General features: G+C 35.7%; 1 protein-coding gene across 9 annotated transcripts in view; it reads left to right on the forward strand.

Annotated features, from left to right (window-relative positions):
• The window catches only part of GPHN (gephyrin), a 430,038-nt gene extending 407,625 nt beyond the window's left edge, over positions 1-22,413 (forward strand). For all 9 annotated transcript variants that reach the window (XM_010976627.3, XM_064486047.1, XM_064486048.1 and 6 more), the window contains 5 exons: positions 7,220-7,293; positions 11,161-11,225; positions 14,520-14,623; positions 20,188-20,284; positions 21,411-22,413. In XM_010976627.3, the coding sequence (XP_010974929.1) occupies positions 7,220-7,293; positions 11,161-11,225; positions 14,520-14,623; positions 20,188-20,284; positions 21,411-21,544 (474 nt within the window). In that variant the 3' untranslated portion in view covers positions 21,545-22,413. The remainder of the gene's footprint in view (positions 1-7,219; positions 7,294-11,160; positions 11,226-14,519; positions 14,624-20,187; positions 20,285-21,410) is intronic.
• The last annotated feature ends 200 nt before the right edge of the window (positions 22,414-22,613 follow it).

Raw genomic sequence — 22,613 nt, forward strand, 5'->3', positions numbered from 1 at the left:
CACAGGAGAGAATTCTGGGGTGCTGGTAGGTAATGTTATGATTTTTGACCTGGAATAAACTGGTGTTTCTTTGCAAGTGTTAAACTTTATTTATATTTTATGAACTTTTCTGTATGTACATTATATTGTACAATAAAAATAGTAGGAAAATTGGAATTTTTTAAATGCATAAACAATAAGTTACTTATGCTAACATGAAATGTTTCATCATTGTTATTTCCAAATGAGCCAACAAATAAATATTTTTTAATTTCTTAGTTTTTGTTTCTAATATAATAAATGTCAATAGACATAACCCATTTAAAAAAATAATAATAAAACTGTAGAGATCCTTAATAGATTTTAATTTAAGAGCATGTAAAAGCTCCTGACACCAAATATTTTGAGTACTGGACTTTTAAAAAAATTTTTTTCCTTGAAAAAGAAAGAACATATATAGTTATACTTCTCTATTATTATCGCTCCTAGCATAACTGCAGCCACCCATGTTCCTTATAATAAGTTTAAGAAAATAATTTCTATTGCACAGCAAAAACTAGAGGGCGTAGATTATTGAGAAATCATATGTAAGCATTTTAGCAACTAGCAAAGTTCATAAATACTCAGAATACAACTTTCTACAGCCTCATACATCCCTTTTGTAACTCTTAATGTAGCAAAAATGAACACATTCATTAGCATGACCCAAAGATATACCCTGTCAATTGCATATTAAAATATGAAGCAAAATATATTAATTTAAAAGCAAAAATGTATTAACTTTGTCATGCTTAGTAAACAATGATCCAGTATTCTATCTTACTTAGATAGATATCTGATGATTATTCATTAATTAACTAATTTAATAACTGTTGAAGATTTTAAGTTACTTAAAGATTTTGAAAATTATTTTCAAGCTGACATTCTAAAAACATAATTACTATTGAAAGTAAAAGTTTGTCACAATAATGATTCGATTTCATTGAACCAAATTTCACATTTTTTGCACAATCTTAAGTATTATATAAGAATAGTGTCAGCTTATTTGATGAAAACACCTGTATAATTTTAGGAAAAAAACCTAAGTGAAATAAAATATATTTGCCTAATTTTACTTAACACTGATAAATAAGAGAAAGAACATGCCTGGGTTTTCTTATTAACCAAAATGATTAAGCTAGTCTTATTTACCAAAGACTTACTGTAACTGTGTGAACTTTGATTCTTAAAATTATAAGAAGTATGTTTTTTAGTGTAGCATATTTAAAATTATAAGATAAATTTTCTTATTATCTGGGAATTTTAGGAATATTCTGTTTATATAAGTGCCTATTTATCTCTCTAAATCAATCAGAATAGAGTACCTTTAATTTAAGAGGCATTATGATTGTTTTAGTGTGTTAGGTTTTTTCCCCTGGCAAAGCAAACTTTGTTAAGTGGGCCTGAGGTTAGGGCTTTTCTTTCCCAGTCCTGCTGAAACCAAAGAGTTGGGGTTGAGAGGCTCTTTTGGTGCCTTCCCAACACCACCCTCACATGGACTCAGATGGAGAGAGGTAGGGTGGGGGCACCCTGAATCTTCAGCACATTCTACTTGGTGGTCTCACAGGCAAATAATTTTTGAATACCCTCCAGAAATAGGAAAACATTTCACACAAAATGAGATAAACACCTTTCTGAATCACAGACACATAGACACACAGACACATAAAGTACAGCTTCAGTTTTACATCTTCAACCACAGGCAAGAGTAAACACAGAAACAAAAATGCCTCAGTCTACAAATAAAGAACTATTTTCCCTCCTAGATGTCACAAAGTTCTTGATTCATTTAGGCTCAAGATGACAGTAAGACAAATAAACAAAAAAGATTAACAAACCAGATTCTCTGTCTCCTCTTACCTAACAGAGAATAGATTTCAATCATCCGTTTATAGGGATCACCAAATTGTCAGACCATAAAACCAAATTCTTTGCTGCCACAAGGGGGAATACCGTGTTGGCCACTTACAGAAACAAAAATAGAACCAAAATCAATAGAGGAGGCAAAAATAGAGGAACCACAAGTTAGCAGAGTTCAAGTTTTATTGCTGCTTGTCATTCACTCCAGGAAACAGGGAAAGATGTGTCCAGGTTTAAGCCACCCATAAAGTGCACTTTTCTGGCAGTCAAGTTTACTTGGCTTTATCAGGTAAATCAATGAGGCATCTCAGTGAAACCTTGGGAATTATTAAAGTATAATTTTTTAAAGATAAAATCATGAACCTCATAAATATATTTTTTTCATTATATAAAATAAATGTGTCAAAGATTTTATTTAAGTTGTTAATTAGTGAGGGAGCCAGTAAGATGTTACAACTGGTTCAGAGAATTCAGAGAACACAGGCATGTATATAGGTAATTAAGAATCCTGAAATCAGTTTACTGGTAGATGCGAAACTGTTTTATATCCACAGGCAAATAATCAATTACATCTCCACCAACAGAATTAGTTTGCATTTCTTTGGATAACGATCATGTACACTATCAGTTTTCTACAGCTTAATTTTTGTAAAATAGCTCAAAGACAATGAAAGTTACAAATAACCTAGCAGCTTGTGCTACAGTGGACATCCAGTAATCTTTTTTTTCCTATTTCAAAGTCTTCTACAATTTTTCTGATGTTGTTTACTCTTACTTGAGTTGAGGGAAAGATCTGTTTCCTTCATCCTTTCATTTTTCTTCCTTATCCAACTCTGTATTTCAGAACATCAGCCAGAGATCCTTGCTGCATCTATAGGCAGACAGAAACTCAAGAACAATGATTCTCAGCCTTTATTGCTATGTCTGTTGCAAGCTTTACGTCACAAAAAACATGATGCATTTCTTCATGTTCAAAAAGAGTGGAAAAAAGGCACTTTTTAACAGGATTTTTTTCAAGAAAAATAAAATACTTTCATTCATTAAGCAAATATGTAATGAGCATATCTACTTTTCAAACTATCATTTTCTTTAAGGCCCTGTACATATGGCCTCTGCCTGTCTCTCCAACCTCACCTTATGCCTCTTTTCTACTCATTTAGTACCTTCCATTGTCTTTTCAGTTCTAGACATATCTTTTGCTGCTTTAGAAGCTTTTGTATATACTTCCCCCTGCCTGGAATTCTCATCCCTCCACACTTCACTTGGTTGAATCCTTCTCATCTTCACCACCTCTTTTAAAATGGCCCTTTCTTATTCTCCACCCCACACCATTATTCTCTGTCCCAGCAACTGCTTATTTCCTTCATAGCATGTGCCACGCTTTATAATTATTTTATTTGTTGGTTTACTTATTTTAGGCTGTCTCCCCCAGTAAAATATATAATAGGACATCTTTGTGTCAGGGGCCATATCTATCTTGTTAACCATTAAATCTCTAGCACAAATAAAATTCCTGATACATAATGGGCACATACAAATACTTGTTGAACTAGCAAATGAATGAATTAAAGGCATGTGCTATTCACTAGGGATTCATTATATATATACAAGGTTCCTGTTCTCACAAACTTTGTAGTACAATAAAGGATATATATCAGTTATCAGGCAATTGCAGTATAATCTAAGTGTGTGATGTCAGAAGGACATAGTATTATGAAAACACATAAGGAAGGCCTGGAGATTTCTGCTGCTTCTATGATGGAGTGACTTATTTGGACCAACCCTCCCACCAAGAACAACTATAAAAGCTACACAAATTTTTTAAAAAAGAAAGAGAAAAGAAAAAGCAGTTATCTGAAGAGAACAACTAAGACAACCAGGATTCAAGGCACCAAGATCTCAGAGAAAAGTGAACCACAGAGAAATAAAACTGAAATTCTTCGACATATTTTTCCTCAAGGCATTTACTAATTCCTCAGGGGACAGGGCAAAGTGTAATGTTACCAGAGGCCAAGAAGCTAAGCATAACAGAATAGCTAAAAGGCGAAGAAAATAAGAATTTTCAACAGTCTTAAGAGTTTAAGACCTGCCATGGAGGAGGGGCCCTAGCAAATATCTCAGGCCTTCAGTTTAAACCTTTGAAGAATTGTGCTCTAAGAGTAAGGACAAACTGAAAATAAATCAGTCTTTATAAAGACTGCAATTGAGCCTCAAATTATCTCAACGTCTGATTAGATCAAGGTAATCTTAATTTAACTACCAGAAGAAATTAAATCCTTTCTGGAGGAATATATCATCATTCAGAGCGTCTGAATTTTTTTCATATGTAATGTTTGGGCTTTAGTTTTTTAAATTACCAGAAATATTAGATACAGGACAAAATGACTAAAAACTTAGAAAGGAGAACAAGACAGTATAGCCCTAAAAATGATCCTGATATTTATATTTTAGAAAAGTAATGAAATGAAAATTTTAGAAAAAGGATGGAAAAGAGCATAAAAGACACGGGATTTGGTGAAATGTGTAATTAGAGAAAGGAAAGGAGAGAGAGAGTAAGCAGAAGCAGTATTTAAGAGATATTGGCAGAGAGTTTTCCAAAACTGATAGAAAAAAAACCCATCAAGCCAGAAATTCAAGGAGTTCTGCTAATCTCAAGCAGGATAAATGCAAAAAAAGTATTTTTTGTATGAGTACTTAGGTAATCATAGCAAAACTACTGAAAATAAAAGGCACAGAGAAAAATCTTACCAGAAGGACACATTGCCTTCAAAGGACCAACAATAAAACTAACAGAAATGATTTTAACAGAAATGGTGAAACTCAGAAAACAATGGAATGGCATTTGTGAAGTGCTGAAAGAAAATAATAGCTAGTGTGGAACTGCATATCCGGCAAAAATTTCCTTTAAACATGAAAGTAAAATAAAGACATTTTCAGATAAACAAAAACAGAGCAGACCTACACAAAAGAGTTTTTCAGCCAGAAAGACTATGGAAGTGTGGAAATGTAGAAAGGATTAGAAAGCAAAGGAAAGGGTGAATATGTGGATTAATGTAAAGAGTATTGATTCTATGAAAAGATAATGTCTTTTGAGGTTTAACTATATATAAATATTACATATTAAATATATAAATAAGAGTATATATTGTCTTATAGTAATGTGATAAAATATATATGATAGTTTAAAATACATATACATATATAGACACACACATATTTAAAATGTGTATAGAATATATGGTAAATGAAAGCACAAAAAGCAGAGAGGAATAAATGGAGTTAATATGTTTCAAAGTTCTTGCATTGTCTGGGAAGTGATCAAGATAACCAAATTATGGCAGACTGTAGTAAGTCAAGAATGCATGTTGTTGGGGGAGGGTATAGCTCAAGTGGTAAAGTACATGCTTAACATACACAAGATCCTGGTTCAATCCCCAGTACCTCCTCTAAAAATAAATAAACTTAATTACACCCCCCAAAAAATGTGTGTTGTAACCTTTAAAATAACCACTAAAATAATAATAAAAGAAAGTGTAACTAACAAGCAAATAGAAGAGAAAGAAAATAACAAAAAAATTGGTGACTCAAAAGAAGGCATGAAAGAAGAAAAACGAAAGAAATACAGAAGTGACAAACAGATAACAAATAGTAGAATGATTGTTTTAAACTCCCAATATAGCAGTAATTATATTAAATATAAATGTTCTAAATCCTCCAATTAAAAGTTGTGACTCTAGATTTTAAAAAACAAGGAATTATATGATCTTAAAAGAGACCCACCTTAAATATTAGGACACAGCTAATTGAAAGTAAAAGATGAGGAAAACGTTATAATGAAAGATGGTGGTTGTGGCTGTAATGGTATCAGAGAAAATTAAGATTAAAAGGATTACTAGATATTAGGAGGGAATTTCCTATATTTAAATGGATCAGTTCATCAAGAAAATATAGCAATTCTAAATTTACTGCATCTAATAATATAGTCTCAAAATAAACCTAAATCAGTAATCTATCATCCAGCCTTGGGAATTCAGGGGAGGCTGAGAAGATGACAGAGACTGAGATAAGGGTGGAGTAGAGAAGAGAGGGTAGAAGGAAAGAGTATTCCAGACAGAAGGAAGAACATTTTCAAAGACTTGAGGCCAGAAAGCTTAAAAACTGAAAGCAGTATAGTCTTGCTGGGATGCACCAGAGAGAGAAAGAGGAAGAAGAATAGGGCAGGTGGGAAGAGAATTGCCTGATGAGAGCAATGACTAGTGAAAAGGGGGCTAGACAATACAGGAACCTTAGATATGACATGTAAAAGATGAGACTTTTCTGGAAACCAGGAAGTTATTGAAGTATTATATAGTGAGGTGATCAGATTTCTTTCCAGTACTGCGAGGGGAATGAACTGGAGGAGGGCAGACTGCTCCCAGAGAGACCTGTTTCAGTAATCCAGGTGAGATGGTGTTGGCTGGGGCTGTGGAGATAAAAGGAAACAGATTTTAAAAATAAAGTGTCCCGTAGCTTGTGAAATATTTAAAATTGCAGTGGGCTAGTGGACTCAGTCTTAGATTAGTGAGTAGGAAACTCAGTAACAGACCTAGAGGTTGTATTACTTAAGGGAAAAAAAAATGTTCTAACTATGGTTTTTTTTCTTTATGTCTACAAAACCAACTACAGGGCAATGTTGCCTTTCCTTTCCAAAGATCAGGCTTTGTCAGATCGCTCTGGGTTGATCATAAACTTAGGTTGATTGTGTTCTTATTAGCAGAATATAAAGTGGGAACATTTAAAAATCTGACTTTTCTGTTTCAGAGCTTCTTCGCTACTGTTTATTTTAGTTGATTTATTTAGATTTGGTAATCGGTAAGCAAATGTCTGAGTCTTTCCTCAAGGAATGTACAAGTCCACTGGGCAGAATAGTGTGGGATACATACATGTGGCTTCCCTGCCCAGGCACAACTTCTTAAGCCATATTTATTAACGTCCTTTCTCAGACATAAAATTCTGTCTTAAAGGAGAGATGATAACCCATCAAGTAATGATTTATATGTTAATGTGGTTATTTGGTTTATTATCTAACTACTCCTATTAGAATGTACTTTTTATGAGGGAAGGGACATTGTCTCTTTTAAGACTATATCCCTCTGTACATAGATTGATCCTCAGCATATACCAGGTGCTCAGTGAATAACTGAATGACTGAGGAATGGAGGAATGAGGGAATATCTGTCTTAAATCGACTTCACTAAATTAAGGCGTTTCTTTTCATTTCAATCTTATAATCTTTTTCATTTAACATTTTGAAAGTTTGATATTAAAATGTTTGAAAGTAAAATGATTTTTTTTTTTGCAGGACTATCTAAAGCAGGTGCTGGACATTGATCTTCATGCTCAGATCCATTTTGGCAGGGTTTTTATGAAACCAGGGTATGAAAATCATCTTGTTATCTAATATATGGGGTTGGTTTGGCTTGGTTTGACTAATAAAGTTTTAAATGCTTTCTTTTTACATTTCTATTATGGATTATTTATTCTAACAAAAGAAATATTATAGTATTAGAATTCTTTGCACAAGTATAGTATCCTATCTGAAATGGGAATTTGTCATCTTTACAAATCACTGAGTTTGGTATAAACAAAGCAAAGCAACTTTCCAAATCTGTATTTCCTTTAATTCCCACGTCTAGTTCCTTCCCTTTTTCTTTTTCTCTCCAGACTGCTTCTTTCTCTCATTAAAAAAATTAAAAAATTTTTAGAATGAAAATTCTCATACACAAAAGCAGGGAACTCACATATACCCATCACCCAGCTAACTATCAGCATTTTCCTATAACTATTTTATGAATCCCTCCTTGGGTGCACAGAGGGCTGTATTGTTTTAAAACAAATTCTAGACATGTCATTTCGGTATACATCTCACGTACTAGTGAGAACAGCAGCAGTATTATCTTACGTAATCACAATGGTATTATCTTATGTCACAAAATAAAGAATACCTTAATATCACCTAATAGGCTGAGCATATTCAAACTTCTCCCAAATGTCAAGAAAAAGAATGCCTTCTTACATATGTTTGTTTAAATTAAGATTCAAGTCAGATCCACTCATGGTATGTGGTGGTTAAATCTGTATTAAACAGGAACATTTACTAGCCTCCCCACACACACACACCTTTTTTTGTCATGCCATTGACTTGCTGAAGAAACAGAATCTTTTGTCCTGATGAATGGATTTGGCTGATTGCTTCCTTGCAGTGGTGTTTAACTTGTTTTTCTCTCTCTCCAGTTTTTCTGTACGCTGGAAGTTAGAGCTAAAGGGTTGATTAGGTTCAGATCCAAGGTTTTTTTTTCCTTTGCAAGGATACTTCCTGAATAGTGTTTCATACTGCTTCTTGCTACCTCCCAGGAGGAAAGAAAAATAACCACATACCTAGATCTTACACATTTCCTAAAAACTAGTAACTCCCTAAGGAAGGGCTGGTGGAGGTTCTATAATCCGTTGTAAATCCTCAAAGAATGCAAACATTCTTTGTTGATAAAATACGTGTGGCCATGTCTTTAGGCAATAGTCTGCCTGTTCAGAGCCCTGCTACTCTGTAAAGCTTTGATATGTAAACAATATAGACACACTGTTCAAAGGCCTCAGCATGGGGCTGAGCATTCCAGCACACCTCCATGCTGTCAGGGAGAACAGTAATGATGCTTCAGTTCAGATTTATACTCTGATGGGTGCTCATATAAACCCTAAGAGAGAGTAGAGGTTAGACTTGCCAGTTGTTACAAGTGAGCTGTGGGAACTAGCAGCCAATTCCAGAAGCCTTTTCTAAGTGTCAAGCCAGCCAGCCCTCTGGTTACCTTGTGTCCGTTCTAGGACAGAGATCAGGCTTTACATTTAAGTATGACATTAAGATTATTCCTAAAATCTAACAGATTTTGGAATTCCACAATCTAATAGAATTTAGAATTCTTGGCATATTGTATTTCTGTAGTTGCTTCACTACGGCTGCCCCTGACAAGGCCGTTTTGCTATTGAAACTGTTGGATTTGGATCATTCTTATTAAGAATATTTTGTCTTAAGCAAACATTATTAATGCTGTGGATACACAGGCTTTTTTCCTCCCTGTCCCTGTGGGCAAGACTAATTTGATTAGAATACAGAGGACATCCCCAAAACGTGTCAGTGTACTCACTAACCTCAAAAATTGTCTATTTCTTTGCAGTGAGAAAGAAGCTGACATTACTTGCTGTCACCCCTAGAGGAGAAATATTTGTTTAATATCTGTTATTCAAATTAATCTCAGCACCTATGATATATAATTTTTGTATTCTTTTTGTTTTTAGTGTATTATTTACCATTTACTTCAGCTATAGGAATTCATCAGTTCAGAATGTTTATTCTCTTCTCTTAAAGTTGTAACACTGTGACTTCAGTGATTGTATAAAATTTGTTTATAAAACAGTGTATAAATGCAGTCACATTCTGATCTTAAGAAGAGAATGAACAGTAAGTGTTGAGTTCCAAGGAAATGGCTTTCCAGAGCCTAAAGAAAAATTTCAGAGCCTACCAAAAGGACACTCACAATAGCAATGCACAGTAACAAGATGTTGTGCTATAATGGAATCTTTTTTAAATGAATACCTTAGAGAAATCACAGTACCTATCTGCAAGATTCAAAAGATAATTTAAATTGGCTTTAAATACAGTGAAAGGAAGGTGTTATGCATTCCCTCCTCACTCGTATTGTGTGTGTTAGTTTGCTATTTAAAAAAAAAAAAAGTGGTTTAGAACTTTAAATGAGTTTTCTTTAATTGACCAGAATTTTATACTTGTCTGAAGATAAGAATTTAAAGGCAATTGCTACTTAGTAGTAGAACAAGAAGAAATATAAAAAGCTCAAGAACAATTTAGCTTTGCTCTTCCCACATACAATGCATTCAGAATGCAATTACCCTCTTTCACTTTAGACACAGAGAAACTCAAAAAGCATTTGGAGTATTATCAACCAGGGCTACCAATCACCATTTTTATGGGTCATCTACAGTGAACACAGGTGTTATTGAGACTGTATCATGGAAATTATTTTCATCACACAGTAACAATCATTGCCAAATAACCTATCTACAAATTGATATGACAGTCTAATCTCATTTTTCTAAAACACAGCAAAGAATCAGGTAAGCAAAGAAGCGAAAAAGTCCTGAGTAGCCAAAAATAGATGTTACAAAGTCTGTAACAATATACTCTATAAGAACTTTATCTAATTATGAGCCATAAAAATTAGAAAAGCCTTGGTTCAAATCTGTTTCCCCATTTAGTCACTGAATGATTTTGGCCAAATTGTTTAATTTGAGTCTCAGTTTCCTCATTGATAGAATGAGATGATAGTTGTCACCTCATTATTGCAAGAATTAAATGAAATAATGAATATAATGCTTAGATGTTTCTTTTTAAAAAGTAACTTCTATTATTACCATTATTTTTATCTTTTTAACAATATAACTGTTACTCTCTGGTGCTGAGAACCTAAGGCTGGCTTTACGGGTCGAGATGACAACAGTGTATCATTAAAGGGACGCATAGAAAAAAACTAGGGGGGAAAAAAGAAACAAGAACTATAGAAACACAGCAGTGTGTGCTGTTGTGTTACAGTTTAACACCCCTGTGACCCAACATCACTATCATAGCAGATTAGCATCAGTTAATGATGGCTGTGATTCATCAAAAATGTTCATTTTCATCACATTATTGCAAAAGGTAATAATCCATTTTTGAAAGACTAACCTGCAAAAATAATAAAAAAGAAAAACAATTTGGATGCTTAAAAGGGTAATTTTTCAGCTATATGGAAATTTCAGCATTCCATAAGGATTTTGCATCACTCAGCTTTCATTCACATAATAACATTTTACCTGAAATTCTATATGAAGGGTAGTCAGTAGAGAAAAATCACTATTATTAACCATTCACTGCCTTCATGCCGCTCACTCAACCGTCTTCACACCCCCATAATAAGGGTTCATGTCAGATTCCTGAAGTATAATTTGAGACTATTTTAAAATTAATATTTCTTTAATTGTGTTCTAGTCATGGTATTTGATGATGCTAAAAATAAATTAATTTAAATGCTCTTGAAACACTTCAGATTACAAAAGTTTAAAGGACCATCAACAGAAAAGTATTTTTATACAATAACCAATCTGTACGAAAAACCACGTAACAGGAAAACTGGAGTATTTAATTTACTCGTCAGATTGCTTAGCAGTCACTAACAAATAACTCTTCATTTTCTCTAGCCTGCCAACAACATTTGCAACTTTGGATATTGATGGTGTAAGAAAAATAATCTTTGCACTTCCAGGTAAGAATAATTGAAATAGTTTCTTTTGCTTTTAATGGAAAAATAACCAAAATCTTTTTGAAATCCAGGTGACCAGTGTCCTATCAGAGCACTTGATTTGGAAACTGAAAGACTTGGGCTTAAGTCCCAGCTTTACATACTGTATGACCTTGGACAAATCACTTAACCTCTTTGAAGCTGTTTCTTCATCTATAAAATGGGGCTAATATCTACTTCTTCGGATTGGTGTGAAAGTCCAATTAGATAGTAACTTTCAAAGCACATTCCAGACCTTAACATGATGATCAAACGTTAGCTGTCACTACATCTTTCTGGGGCACCCACCTTTCCTTATAAGAAATTGGTCAAAATTAACAGTTTAATCACCTCCCACAACTGGAAATTGTGCTCAAGGGGCCAAAGGACCTTAAATCACCCATGTAAATACTAGAACAAAAAAAAAATACAAAGCTGCCTTTGGTCCTTGCCAGATTTGGACTGGTGAGGGGAGAGCAGCAACACAACACGGGGGGGCTACTAGTAATGGTGCTTCTCAGCCAAACCCCGGGCAACATCATTCTGAGCGCATCACTCTCCCCTCCCTCTCCCTACCCTCTCCCTTGTGAGCAGAAACTCACATGTTCAAATTGTAGAAAAAAGCAAAGTGGTTCAGTTTACAATTTTTGGACTTTTGTCTGTGCATTTAAAGCCATACTTCTAAAGTCATTACTAATCCTGATAAATTCTAAAGCAGTTTAGAAGTTTTGTGTATCTACCTGTTTTTTCAACTTTTAAAATTATTCTCTGATCTGTAGCAGTGTCCTGTTCTCTATTTTTTGGCATACATTCCTTCAGAAAATAACCTACTTACTCCTTTCAGATGTACAAATCTGGTGACTTTGGGACATCTATCTGTTTTTTTATATTAAACAAATCTCAAAGTAGAGATAGAAAGAAAGGCAGGCAGAAAAATTTAGAACTTTAAAAACATTTTTAAAGCCCCTATCTGTAAGCATAAAAGAGATCCTATCATATAGGAAATTTTAAGAAAGGACATGTAAGTAAAGTCTTAGTCCTCAGAATGTATCTATGGTATTGAACTCCTTAAGGCCTTTGACATACCCTTAGATATTCTGAAAACCATCGTATAGAGAAAAATGATCCTCTTCCTAGCTTTATTTTGCCTAGAAGAGACTGTGTACATTGTCTATAGAAGATATGGCTTGACCTACAAAGTATATTATAGTGGGAGCCTATTTTGCCATTACTAACAAAATGTTGATCTGCTAAAGAAGTTATAATTAAACAACCTACTTTCATATTGCTACTTTGAGATTTTCTCTACTCAGCCTGAATATACCAAAAGAGGGCAGCATGTTCACATGTTCAGATTATAGAACCAGCAAAAGTCAGAATTGGATTTCTGCTTTCCTGAGGGTCTTGCATTTAAAGCCATCACTAATCTTGGTAAGTTCTAAAGCAGCTTAATAGTTTTGTGTATCTACTTGCTCTTTTTTAACTTTTTAAAATTACTATAGTAACATATATTCACTATAAAAACATTAGAAAATACAGATAAGCATTAAGAAATGTTACCCATAATTTCCCTCCCCCTGAAATAACCACTATTTAGAATCTTTTGGTCTTAGTCCTTGCAGGCCCTTTTCTTATATGGAGCAATTCATTTTTTATAGAGTAGTTTTAAAAAGCAGTAGCACTACAAGAATTCTATAATCATTATTGAACAATAGCTTTCTTATTTCTTTTTTTTTTTTTTTTTTAACTTTTCCAGAAAAATCTCCATCTGTTTGTATTCTGAGGCAAGGGGAAAGTGACTGATTCTCACTGAGTCTTCTGTTCTGTGGGACAGCTCATTTTTTCTATTGAAATCATTAATATCACTCATTACTTTACAGCTTTAAAAAATCTGTTCTTAACTGCTTTGTGGGTAGAAGAAAATTAAAGTTATGGTTTGAGCTAATAATAAGCTGTTGACCATTGCCTTTTATTTTGATGCTAAAATTAGCAGTACATAGCCAAGCCAAAGGAACCTAAAATTTAATAGCCCATTCCCGCTCCCTGTATATATATATGCATGCTCCCATACCACTGTATAAAAGTATTAATACAGTAAGAATTTTAGAACCAGAAGGGATATTGAGAATCATATAGTCCGAACCTTTCATTTTGTAGGTAAGTAAAGTTAGACCCAAAAAGTTTCGGAACTCTTGCCACAGTCACACAGCTCAGTCAGTCGGCAGTACCACACAAGAAGCTAAATCTGTTATTCTCAGCTCAGTTTTTGTTTGTTTGTTTCTTTTTTAATAGCACACCTTACCTACCTTTGAAGTGCATGACTCACCCAGATCTCTTCTTGGAGAAGTACAATTTTGAATTCCTCAAATTTTTCTTCTAACTGTAAAAGAACTTAGTGTTTGTATTAGTCTACTCAGGCTGCTGTAACAGAATATCACAGGCAGAGTGGCTTAAACAACAGAAATTTATTTTGTCACAGTTCTGGAGACTGGACAATCAAGGTGCCAGCAAAGTTAGTTTTTGAGATCTTTCTTCCTGGCTTGCAGATGGCCACCTTCTCACAATGTCTTCACATGGCTTTTCTTCTATGTATACACACTCCTGGTATTTCTCCCTCTTTTTATAAGGATACCTGCCCAATTGGATTAGGGCCTTACCCTTAAAACCTCATTTAACTCTAGTTACCTCTTTAAAGGTCCTATTTTCAAATACAGTCACATGGTGGCAGGGGTAGGGAGAGGGATTAAGACTTCAACATGTGAACTGAGGGGGAACACAATTCAATTCGTAACAGTATTCTTCTGCAAATCCTTCACATCTTCAATCATTTAGGTTTTTGTTGTCGTTTTTTAAAGAAATTTCTGGGTAGAAGAGATTATGGGTAAATTTCTTTATGCTTATCCTACTTACTAATTTTTTTTTTGGTACTAAGCATGTATTACTATGGTCATTTTAAAGCATTTTTAAAATAGCAAGTAGAAATTGGTTAATAAAGGCTTCCAATGTATGGCTGTCAGGAAAGCAGAAATCAATGGTGTGGAACAGCTTCTGCATATCAGAAGTCTCTGCGTTTCACAGGTAGATCCAGATGTTTACACTGTCTGGCATTTGGTTGACTGTAGATCTATTCTGGCATCCTTTTGGATTCAAGGTGATTCAAAAGAGGAAGACTAGTGGTTAGTCACCTCACTCTTTATGATACCTGAAAGTACAGACAGTCAGAATTATTTGGCAGAGTTCTATTTGTATACTGTAAATAACTGCTTGGTTGACTTTCAGGGAATCCTGTGTCAGCCGTGGTCACCTGCAATCTCTTTGTTGTGCCTGCACTGAGAAAGATGCAAGGCATCTTGGATCCTCGGCCAACCATCATCAAAGCCAGGGTAATGTTTTCCAATGATCAGAAACCAAAATTGTAGCCTAATAACAAATAAGGATGTGATTGTTTAATTGCCCAAAGCAAACATCTTGAATTTATATTAGTTTTGAGGGAAAATGTGGTTATATTCTTCCCTTCATGATAGAATATGGAGGAGAGAGAGTCTCTTTTATTCTCTTCCCACACTATTCTGTGACTTCATACAGGAATGGATATGTAATGACACAATGGTCAATAGAATGTGGCTGGCACCACCCTAACACTAAACCTATATGGAAGGAGAGGCCAGAATCCCTTTCCCTATGGCAACTCCCAGAGGACAGCAATACCTGATCACTTTTCCCATGACCCACTGATAAATTTTTAACAGTTCAGGAAAAGACAGCTAAAGGACAAGGAAGAGCCTCAGTGAACCAGAAGGAAAGGGTCACCATATTGCTTGGGAAAGGACCACTAAGGCTGACGCCTGCACTAAAGGTCACTCAGAAATCAGAGTCCCCTCCTCCACCAACACTCACTTCAGCTTGATTTACTGCTACTCAGCAAATGAGGGGCCACACTTTCTGTGTAACTAATGAACAATTTTCTTGGCAATTTAGACTACAATACCAAGCCAGTACTTTTTTCTTTTTTTGAGCTTTACTGAGGTATAATTGATATGTGTAAATCACATATATTTAATGTAGACACTTTGATGAGTTTGGACATTTGCAAACTCCCATGATACCATCACCACAAGCAAGGTACTAAACATATCCATCACCTCCAAAAATGTCCTTGTGTTCTTTGATGTGTTTGTTTATTTGTTTGTTTCATGGTAAGAACATTTAACATGATAACTGTTCCCTTAATGTGTTTTAAAGTGCACAATGCCGTGCTGTTGACTGTGGGCTGTGACTGTTGACTGTGTTACAAGCAGGTCTCTAGAACTTCTTCACCTTGCATAACAGAGGCTTTATATTCAGTGAGCAACAGTCCCCATTTCCTCCTCCTCTCAGCCCCTGACAGTCCCCACTGCACTCTCTGCCTCTCTGAGTCTGACTGTTTTAGGTGCCTTCTGTCAGTGGACTGATGCAGTATTCGTCCTTCTGTGACTGGCTTCTTTCACACAGCATAATGTCCTCTAGGTCTACCCATGTTGCCGCTTGGAAAACAATATGGAGATTCCTCAAAAATTAAAAATAGAACTACCATATGATCCAGCAATCCCACTCTGGGTATATGTCCAAAAGAATTGAAATTAGAATCTTAAAGAGCTGTCTGCACCCCCATGTTCATTGTAGCATTATTCACTATAGCCAAGATATGGAAACAACCCAAATGTCCATTGACAGATGACTGGATAAAGAAAATGAAGTATATGTGCACAATGGAACATTATTCAGTTTTAAAAAAAGATCAGTCATTGATCATTAAAAGATATCATTGGATGCCTGGGATATGAGAGTATTATGGCCTATGGATTAAAAAACATATAGAAAATGAGAGAATTGTCTATGATTTATAAGAAATGTAAACTAGTTTTATTATTAGGAAATGAAAAATATAACTAGGTTATAGAAACTTTGGAAAAATGAATTTGAAACTGATCTGTACCAGCGTGTGCAAGAATTTTAAAATGACATGATAAATTGTAGACAGGTGATTTATAGGGCAGGTAAGCTCAAGGACCTCTGTGGTAGACTAATGAAGTCAGCGCCTCATAACTTCTGTAGCACTTTTAAAAGTTAGTGTACAGCTCCTTTAACCACTCTTTAGAAGCTTTGACCAGACTTTATAATACCCTAAACTGCTCCATCTCAAAAATTACCAACTCTGGTATACAATTTAGGAACAGTGGCAGTCACCTACCAACCGAAACAAAAGAATATAAACACTCCTGCAACCCCTACCCTTTCCCCTCAGTCCATAAGCCCCTCTGGCTTTACCCCTTTTCCTCATCCAGCCTAAATCCTATGGTGTATCACTTCAGCTTTCTTCTCACACCCTCTTTCTTTTTTTTTTCTTGCCTCTCCTTACTTCCACTAGAATCACTCTAAGAATCCACAAACTTGGATCATGCTTCCTTTTCTTGTCCTTCACGTTTATTCCCAGGCCACTGAGTACAACTAGAGAAGAGTACATCTGTTCAGGTTGTCACTTCCAATTTGCACATCTCAGCAGGGGCCAAAATTCCCTTTGATGATCCTTTTATTTATATCCTGTGGATCAGCTTCTAACATTCCTTATGCGGTCTGCCAGGTCTTCACCATCCTCCGAAAGCCCCCTCCACAATCCACATCCTGTGTTTTGTAGTCAAATAAGCCTGGTTTGAGTGATGGCGCCAACATTTAATAGGGTGTCTTCCTCTAATCTTCCTCCTTCTGTATCTCTTTTCTGTCTAACACTAATCATGTCAGCATCTCCAATTAAAATTCTTCAATGCTTCCCCTGACCCCAGGGTTAAATCCAAGAATATAGGAGGCTCTCCATCACAAGACCTGTTTTCCCCTCCAGCCTCATCTGCTTCCCACCCTGCACTCTGACCACACCGAACTATTTACTGCTTCCAGAATGGGCATGAGGTCTCCTTTCTAGAAGGTTCTCTGCTGACCACCACCTTCTCTTTTCTCAGCTTGGAAAATTCCTTGGTCGTAAGACTCAGGCATTATGCCCCCATGAAGCCTTTCTCAATGTTCCTAGAAAGGCTGGATTATTTACCTTTTTGTGCCCTTTTATTACCATACACATAGCTCTGTGATAACATTATTACACTGTACTTGCAATTAATTATTTACTATATTTGAGAATTCTTTGAGGTCACTTATCTGTAAAATAGGCAGGACAAAGAGGAAGGACAAAATATTCTCCCCTTTTTTTAATTACTAAATTTTGTTTTTTAGAGCACATTTAGGTTTATAGCAAAATTAAGCAGAAAGTACAGAGTTCCTGTATTACCTCCCACCCCCCAACCCATCCTCACACACACACAGCCTCCTCCACTGTTGACATCCTGCTACGTTTGTTACAATCAATGAACCTACACTGACACATCATTATCACCCAAAGTCCATAGTTTACATTAGGGTTCACTCTTGGTGTTGTATATTCTAGGAGTCTTGACCAATGTACAGTTATATGTATCGACCATTGTAGTATCATATAGTTCCACTACCCTAAAAACCCTCTGTGCTCTGCCTGTTCATTCCTCCCTCCCTGCTAACCCTTGATCTTTTTACTGTCTCCATAGTTTTGCCTTTTCCAGAATGTTGTATAGCTGGAATCATACAGTGTGTAACTTTTTAAGATTGTCTTCTTTCACTTAGGCGTATGCATTTGAGTTTCCTTCATGTCTTTTCATGACTAAATAGCTCATTTCTTTTCAGCATGGAATCATATTGCAGTCTCTGGGTATACCACCGTTTATCCATTCACCTACTGAAGGGCACCTTGGTTGCTTCCAAGTTTTGGCAATTATGAATAAAGCTGCTATAGACATTTGTGTGCAGGTTTTGTATGAACATAAATTTTCAGTTCACTTGGGTAAATACCAAGAAGTCTGACTGCTGGACTGTGTGATAAGAATATATTTAATTTCATAAGAAACTGCCAAGTTATCTTCCAAAGTAGCTCTGCCATTTTGCATTCCCACTGCAGTGAATAAGAGTTTCTGTTCTTCCACATTCTCAGCAGGATTTGGTGTGGCCAGTGTTTTAGATTTTTGGCTTTTCTAGTGGGTATCTAGAGAAATCTTACTGTTTTAATTTGTAATTCCATAATGACATATGGTATTGAACATCTTTTCATATGCTGACTTGTCACGTGTGTATCTTTAGTAAGGTGTTAGGTCTTTTGCCCATTTTCTTAACTGCGTTGTTTGTTTTCTTATTGTTGAGTTTTAAGAATTTTTTTCTATATTTTGGATAACAGGCATTTATCAGATGTGTTTTTTGCAAATATTTCCTCCCAGTCTATGGCTTATCTTCTCATTTCACTGAACTTTGTTTTCCTAATTCTCTCCCTTAGACATGTACATATAAAACACCATGAATACTACACCGAATAATACAGTTTTATCTCTTGAATGACTACTGTGTGCCAGAAAAGTATTCAAAGGAAACAGAGGACTCCTGGTCCACAGCCCACTGCCCAATTTTAAATGAGTAGAAAAAAATCATCAGAAGTGGAACATCCACCGTTTGCAGTGCTCTTCCACCAGAAAGCATTGTCTGTTTACTCATGGTACATCATTCTTACAAGCACTGAAGCTCACAGTAAATAGGTGCTTTCTTAAGGTCACTGATGGAATATACCAGAACTATAATGTCAGTACAACTAAATATATTAGTTAATAAAGTGTTCTGCATTTCAGTAACATACCATAAAAATCTAACTAGTTTCATCTCTTGCTGCAAAAGGAACAGCTGTTTGTGAGGCTATGAAAAAATTTCATTCACATCAATTTGATGCAATTAATTTTCATTTCTTAAATTAACATGAATATCTTCCTTTAAAACAAACAACCCCATTTTGTAGATGAACAAACTGGTAAAGGAAAGCAAAGTAACTTGCTGATACACCACACCAGTTAGCAGTAAAACTGGGAGTAGAACCTAAGTGTCGGATGTCTCCCCATTCCAGCGTTTGCTCCACTGTACTGCAGGGGGAAAAACCTTAAATACTTAGCAAAAAACACATGAACAGCTCTTGTGGTTTAGTACCGAAGAACGCACATACACACAGAGAGAGACTGAAAGAGAGATTTTTGTCCTCAGGTGAGCACGGAATAATTTAGGAATAATGGCAAGTTACCCCCCCCCAGTAGATATGAAATAGGGTATAAACATAAGTAATAGCAAATGAAAGAGCATGATTAAATCAAAAACACCCTAAAATTGAATTTTATTCTGGTTTCCAATAGAAAAGCATACACTGTGTCAGAATGAATAATCAAAATATTAAAAACAACGTAACTAGAATGGATTGGAAATAGACTTACTTGAATCAAAATTTCCAGGATATTCAAGTTTTAATTGTATCATTTGCTCTTAGCAATATCTGTTTTAGTTGAGTAAAGGATTTCTAGACCACTTTAAGGCAGAGTATCTTAAATGATTATTGCGCTAATGGACAACGTTAATTCTCGTACACTGGAACAAGGCTTGTTCTCACTAACAGCGGACTAATCCTTGATGGGCTCTAGACTGTAATTACATACTGCATAAACTTGTTCACGGTACCTGCTACCAACGCACTATCACTAACTAATCAGATTTCAGAATGAATTTAATGACATACATTGAAAAAAAAAAAAGGCTCCAGGTTGAAGGTCGATTGGTCATTCTGCATCATGTGTGTTTGTCTTCACAACCCATAAATAGCAACTTCTTAGCCTTCTTTTCTGTTTTCACCAGAGCAACCCATCTCTGGACTCCCTGTGTTGAGAACATAAGGTGGCAGTGCTGGAAACAGCAGAACGCCAAGATATTTTCCATGTCCGTTGCACTCTTTGCACAACCACCGCCACCCTGTAGTTTTAAGAGATGATCAGGTGATCAAGTTTGTTTTCTTTTCCTCTTTATTCTGTAGTTATCATGTGATGTAAAACTGGATCCTCGCCCAGAATACCATCGGTGTATACTGACTTGGCATCACCAAGAACCACTGCCTTGGGCACAGAGCACAGGTCAGTCATTCACACCTGCAGGTATCTCTCTGCACCCCTCCTGTTAAAGCACAAATTTATATATAATGTCCTTCTTTGAATATACCTAATTTTGTAATTATTGTACATTTTCCCTTTTGAAAAATTAGATGAATTAAATTATTCCTAAACTGTATAACATAACAAGACAATAGAAAAAAAGCTAATAAAGGTTTGGTTATTCCATGGAGCCATATTTTCTGGATAAACATTTGAAATACAAATCTAGAATTACAGGAGATTTTTATCTGTTCGTTCAACCAGTGAGTTCTGAGCATAATTTTGGTTGTATTGAAAGGAGGGGACCGTGGCTATGCCACCCTGGAGTGTGAGATTAAAGCCCAATTATAATGTGACTCTCTGTAGCCTCTGTTATACCCTAGATTTTGGTAAATTTTAAGGACTGAGAAATCAGCCTTTATAATGCTATAGTTACCACCTCTAGACTCAATTTTTCTGTAGTTACTGCCTCTAGACTTCCAACTTTTATCCCCAACCTCTCTAGTCATATTTTACCTATTGATGTGACTTTAGAAAAACTGTATTACCCTTTAAACAAAAGTCCTATCAAGTGCAAACATCAACTAACACAGTGACTAAATATGTCACCAGAGACTTGCATGCAAATTGGCTACCAGCTAATTATAATTAGTAGGACCCTAGACAAGTTACCTAACCTCTTTTGAGTCTGAGAATTAAATAAGTTGGTTAAGTAAAATGCCTTGTCTGGTACTTAGTAAATACTAAAGAAATGGTAGCCACTGCTATTACTATCATTATTATTTTAACAGGTTTTTAAAGTCTCTCTTTTCAGATGCACATCACATTTCAGCCAGAATTGAGAAATCCTGTGGCATTTTGCATAGTACTGTAAAATGTTGGTTTTGTCTTTTTAAGCAGTACTTTCTAATGTTTATTTTTGAAGTTCAGTGGGAAGGCAGTAGGATACGGTAGCAAGGCCACCTGAAAAGGGAAGTCTGATCATCACTCTTCCTCTTGAAGACCTCTGTTTCTGTTCATCGGTTTTTATTTTGACAAGAACTCCCAAGGGCTCCACGTGCGAACACCACGATGCTGACGCTGCTGTAATGAGAGTATTTCCTCCTAGGTAACCAGATGAGCAGCCGTCTGATGAGCATGCGCAGTGCCAACGGATTGTTGATGCTTCCTCCAAAGACAGAGCAGTATGTGGAGCTCCACAAGGGCGAGGTGGTGGACGTCATGGTCATCGGACGGCTATGATGGTCACTGGCGGGGAAAGCTTTGATGCATGTCCACATATCATTGACTGTATCCTGTAATATGCAACGGCACAGCTAGTTTTTCTGATTCGGATAAAAGTTGATCTGTATAGTCAACATCTTGAACTATATTTCAAAAGAATTTAAATACCTTTTAAAGAAAAAAAAAAAACACCTAAAAGTAAATCTTAACAGACAATTCTATTCTGATTATATCAAAGCAAATTTTTCCTTTCTTGCAAATTGCTCTGTGTGTTCAATGCTAGGTCTGGTAGCGATAGCTTTTAGTAGACAGCGGTAGGTGCCTGCAGAACTTGTGTTTTCCTCATCTTTAAAATACAACTACTTATGCTCTTAAATCAAGGCTGTCTGCTTATTTATACTAGCGTAGGCAACACTTGGATTTCCCTTCTTAGTCTGCTTCATAACCGCTTTACAGAGAGCTTTTGCTTGTTCTTTATCATGTATCTCGTGTTTATGTGCACAGTGCCAAAAGGAGAGTGACTGGTGGCGGCCCCGCCCTGCCTCACGGAGAACCATCCCTGCAGAGCGTCCGGGAGGTTTCTCGTCCCAGTAGCCTCATGGCACAGTACTCTTGGGCAGTAACTGGATACCTTTTATTTGAACCAACAAACTGGGGTGGGGAAATGCTTCCTTAAGTGCTGACAGCCTTTTTAACCAATACATTTAAAATTGTACAGAACAAAAAATAAAATCAAAGACTGATCTTGTACAGATATTAGTGTTACCAGCATTCACGTGGAAATCAAGAGCAAAGAAAAAATAATGTTAACTCTGTACCATAACATTTTCTGTAATGATACTGAAACTTAATGAATAAAAAAAAAAATCCTTGATCATTATTTAAAATCCATTGTGTTGGCCTTGTTATTAAAAAAAAGAGAGAAGATTGTCATACCGTTCTGCCTGAATAAAGGAAACAGTTAAGATGGCTTAGCAAAGTTAAGTGGTATAAAGGAGATTTAAAATGTGGTATAATATGACTCTATATTTTACTATAGCGTTGTGAAAATACAGATTAGAAAGTAGGAGAGAACCTGCAGTTGGTC

The sequence above is a fragment of the Camelus dromedarius genome, chromosome 5, assembly GCF_036321535.1.
Source record: "Camelus dromedarius isolate mCamDro1 chromosome 5, mCamDro1.pat, whole genome shotgun sequence".
Taxonomy (NCBI): domain Eukaryota; kingdom Metazoa; phylum Chordata; class Mammalia; order Artiodactyla; family Camelidae; genus Camelus; species Camelus dromedarius.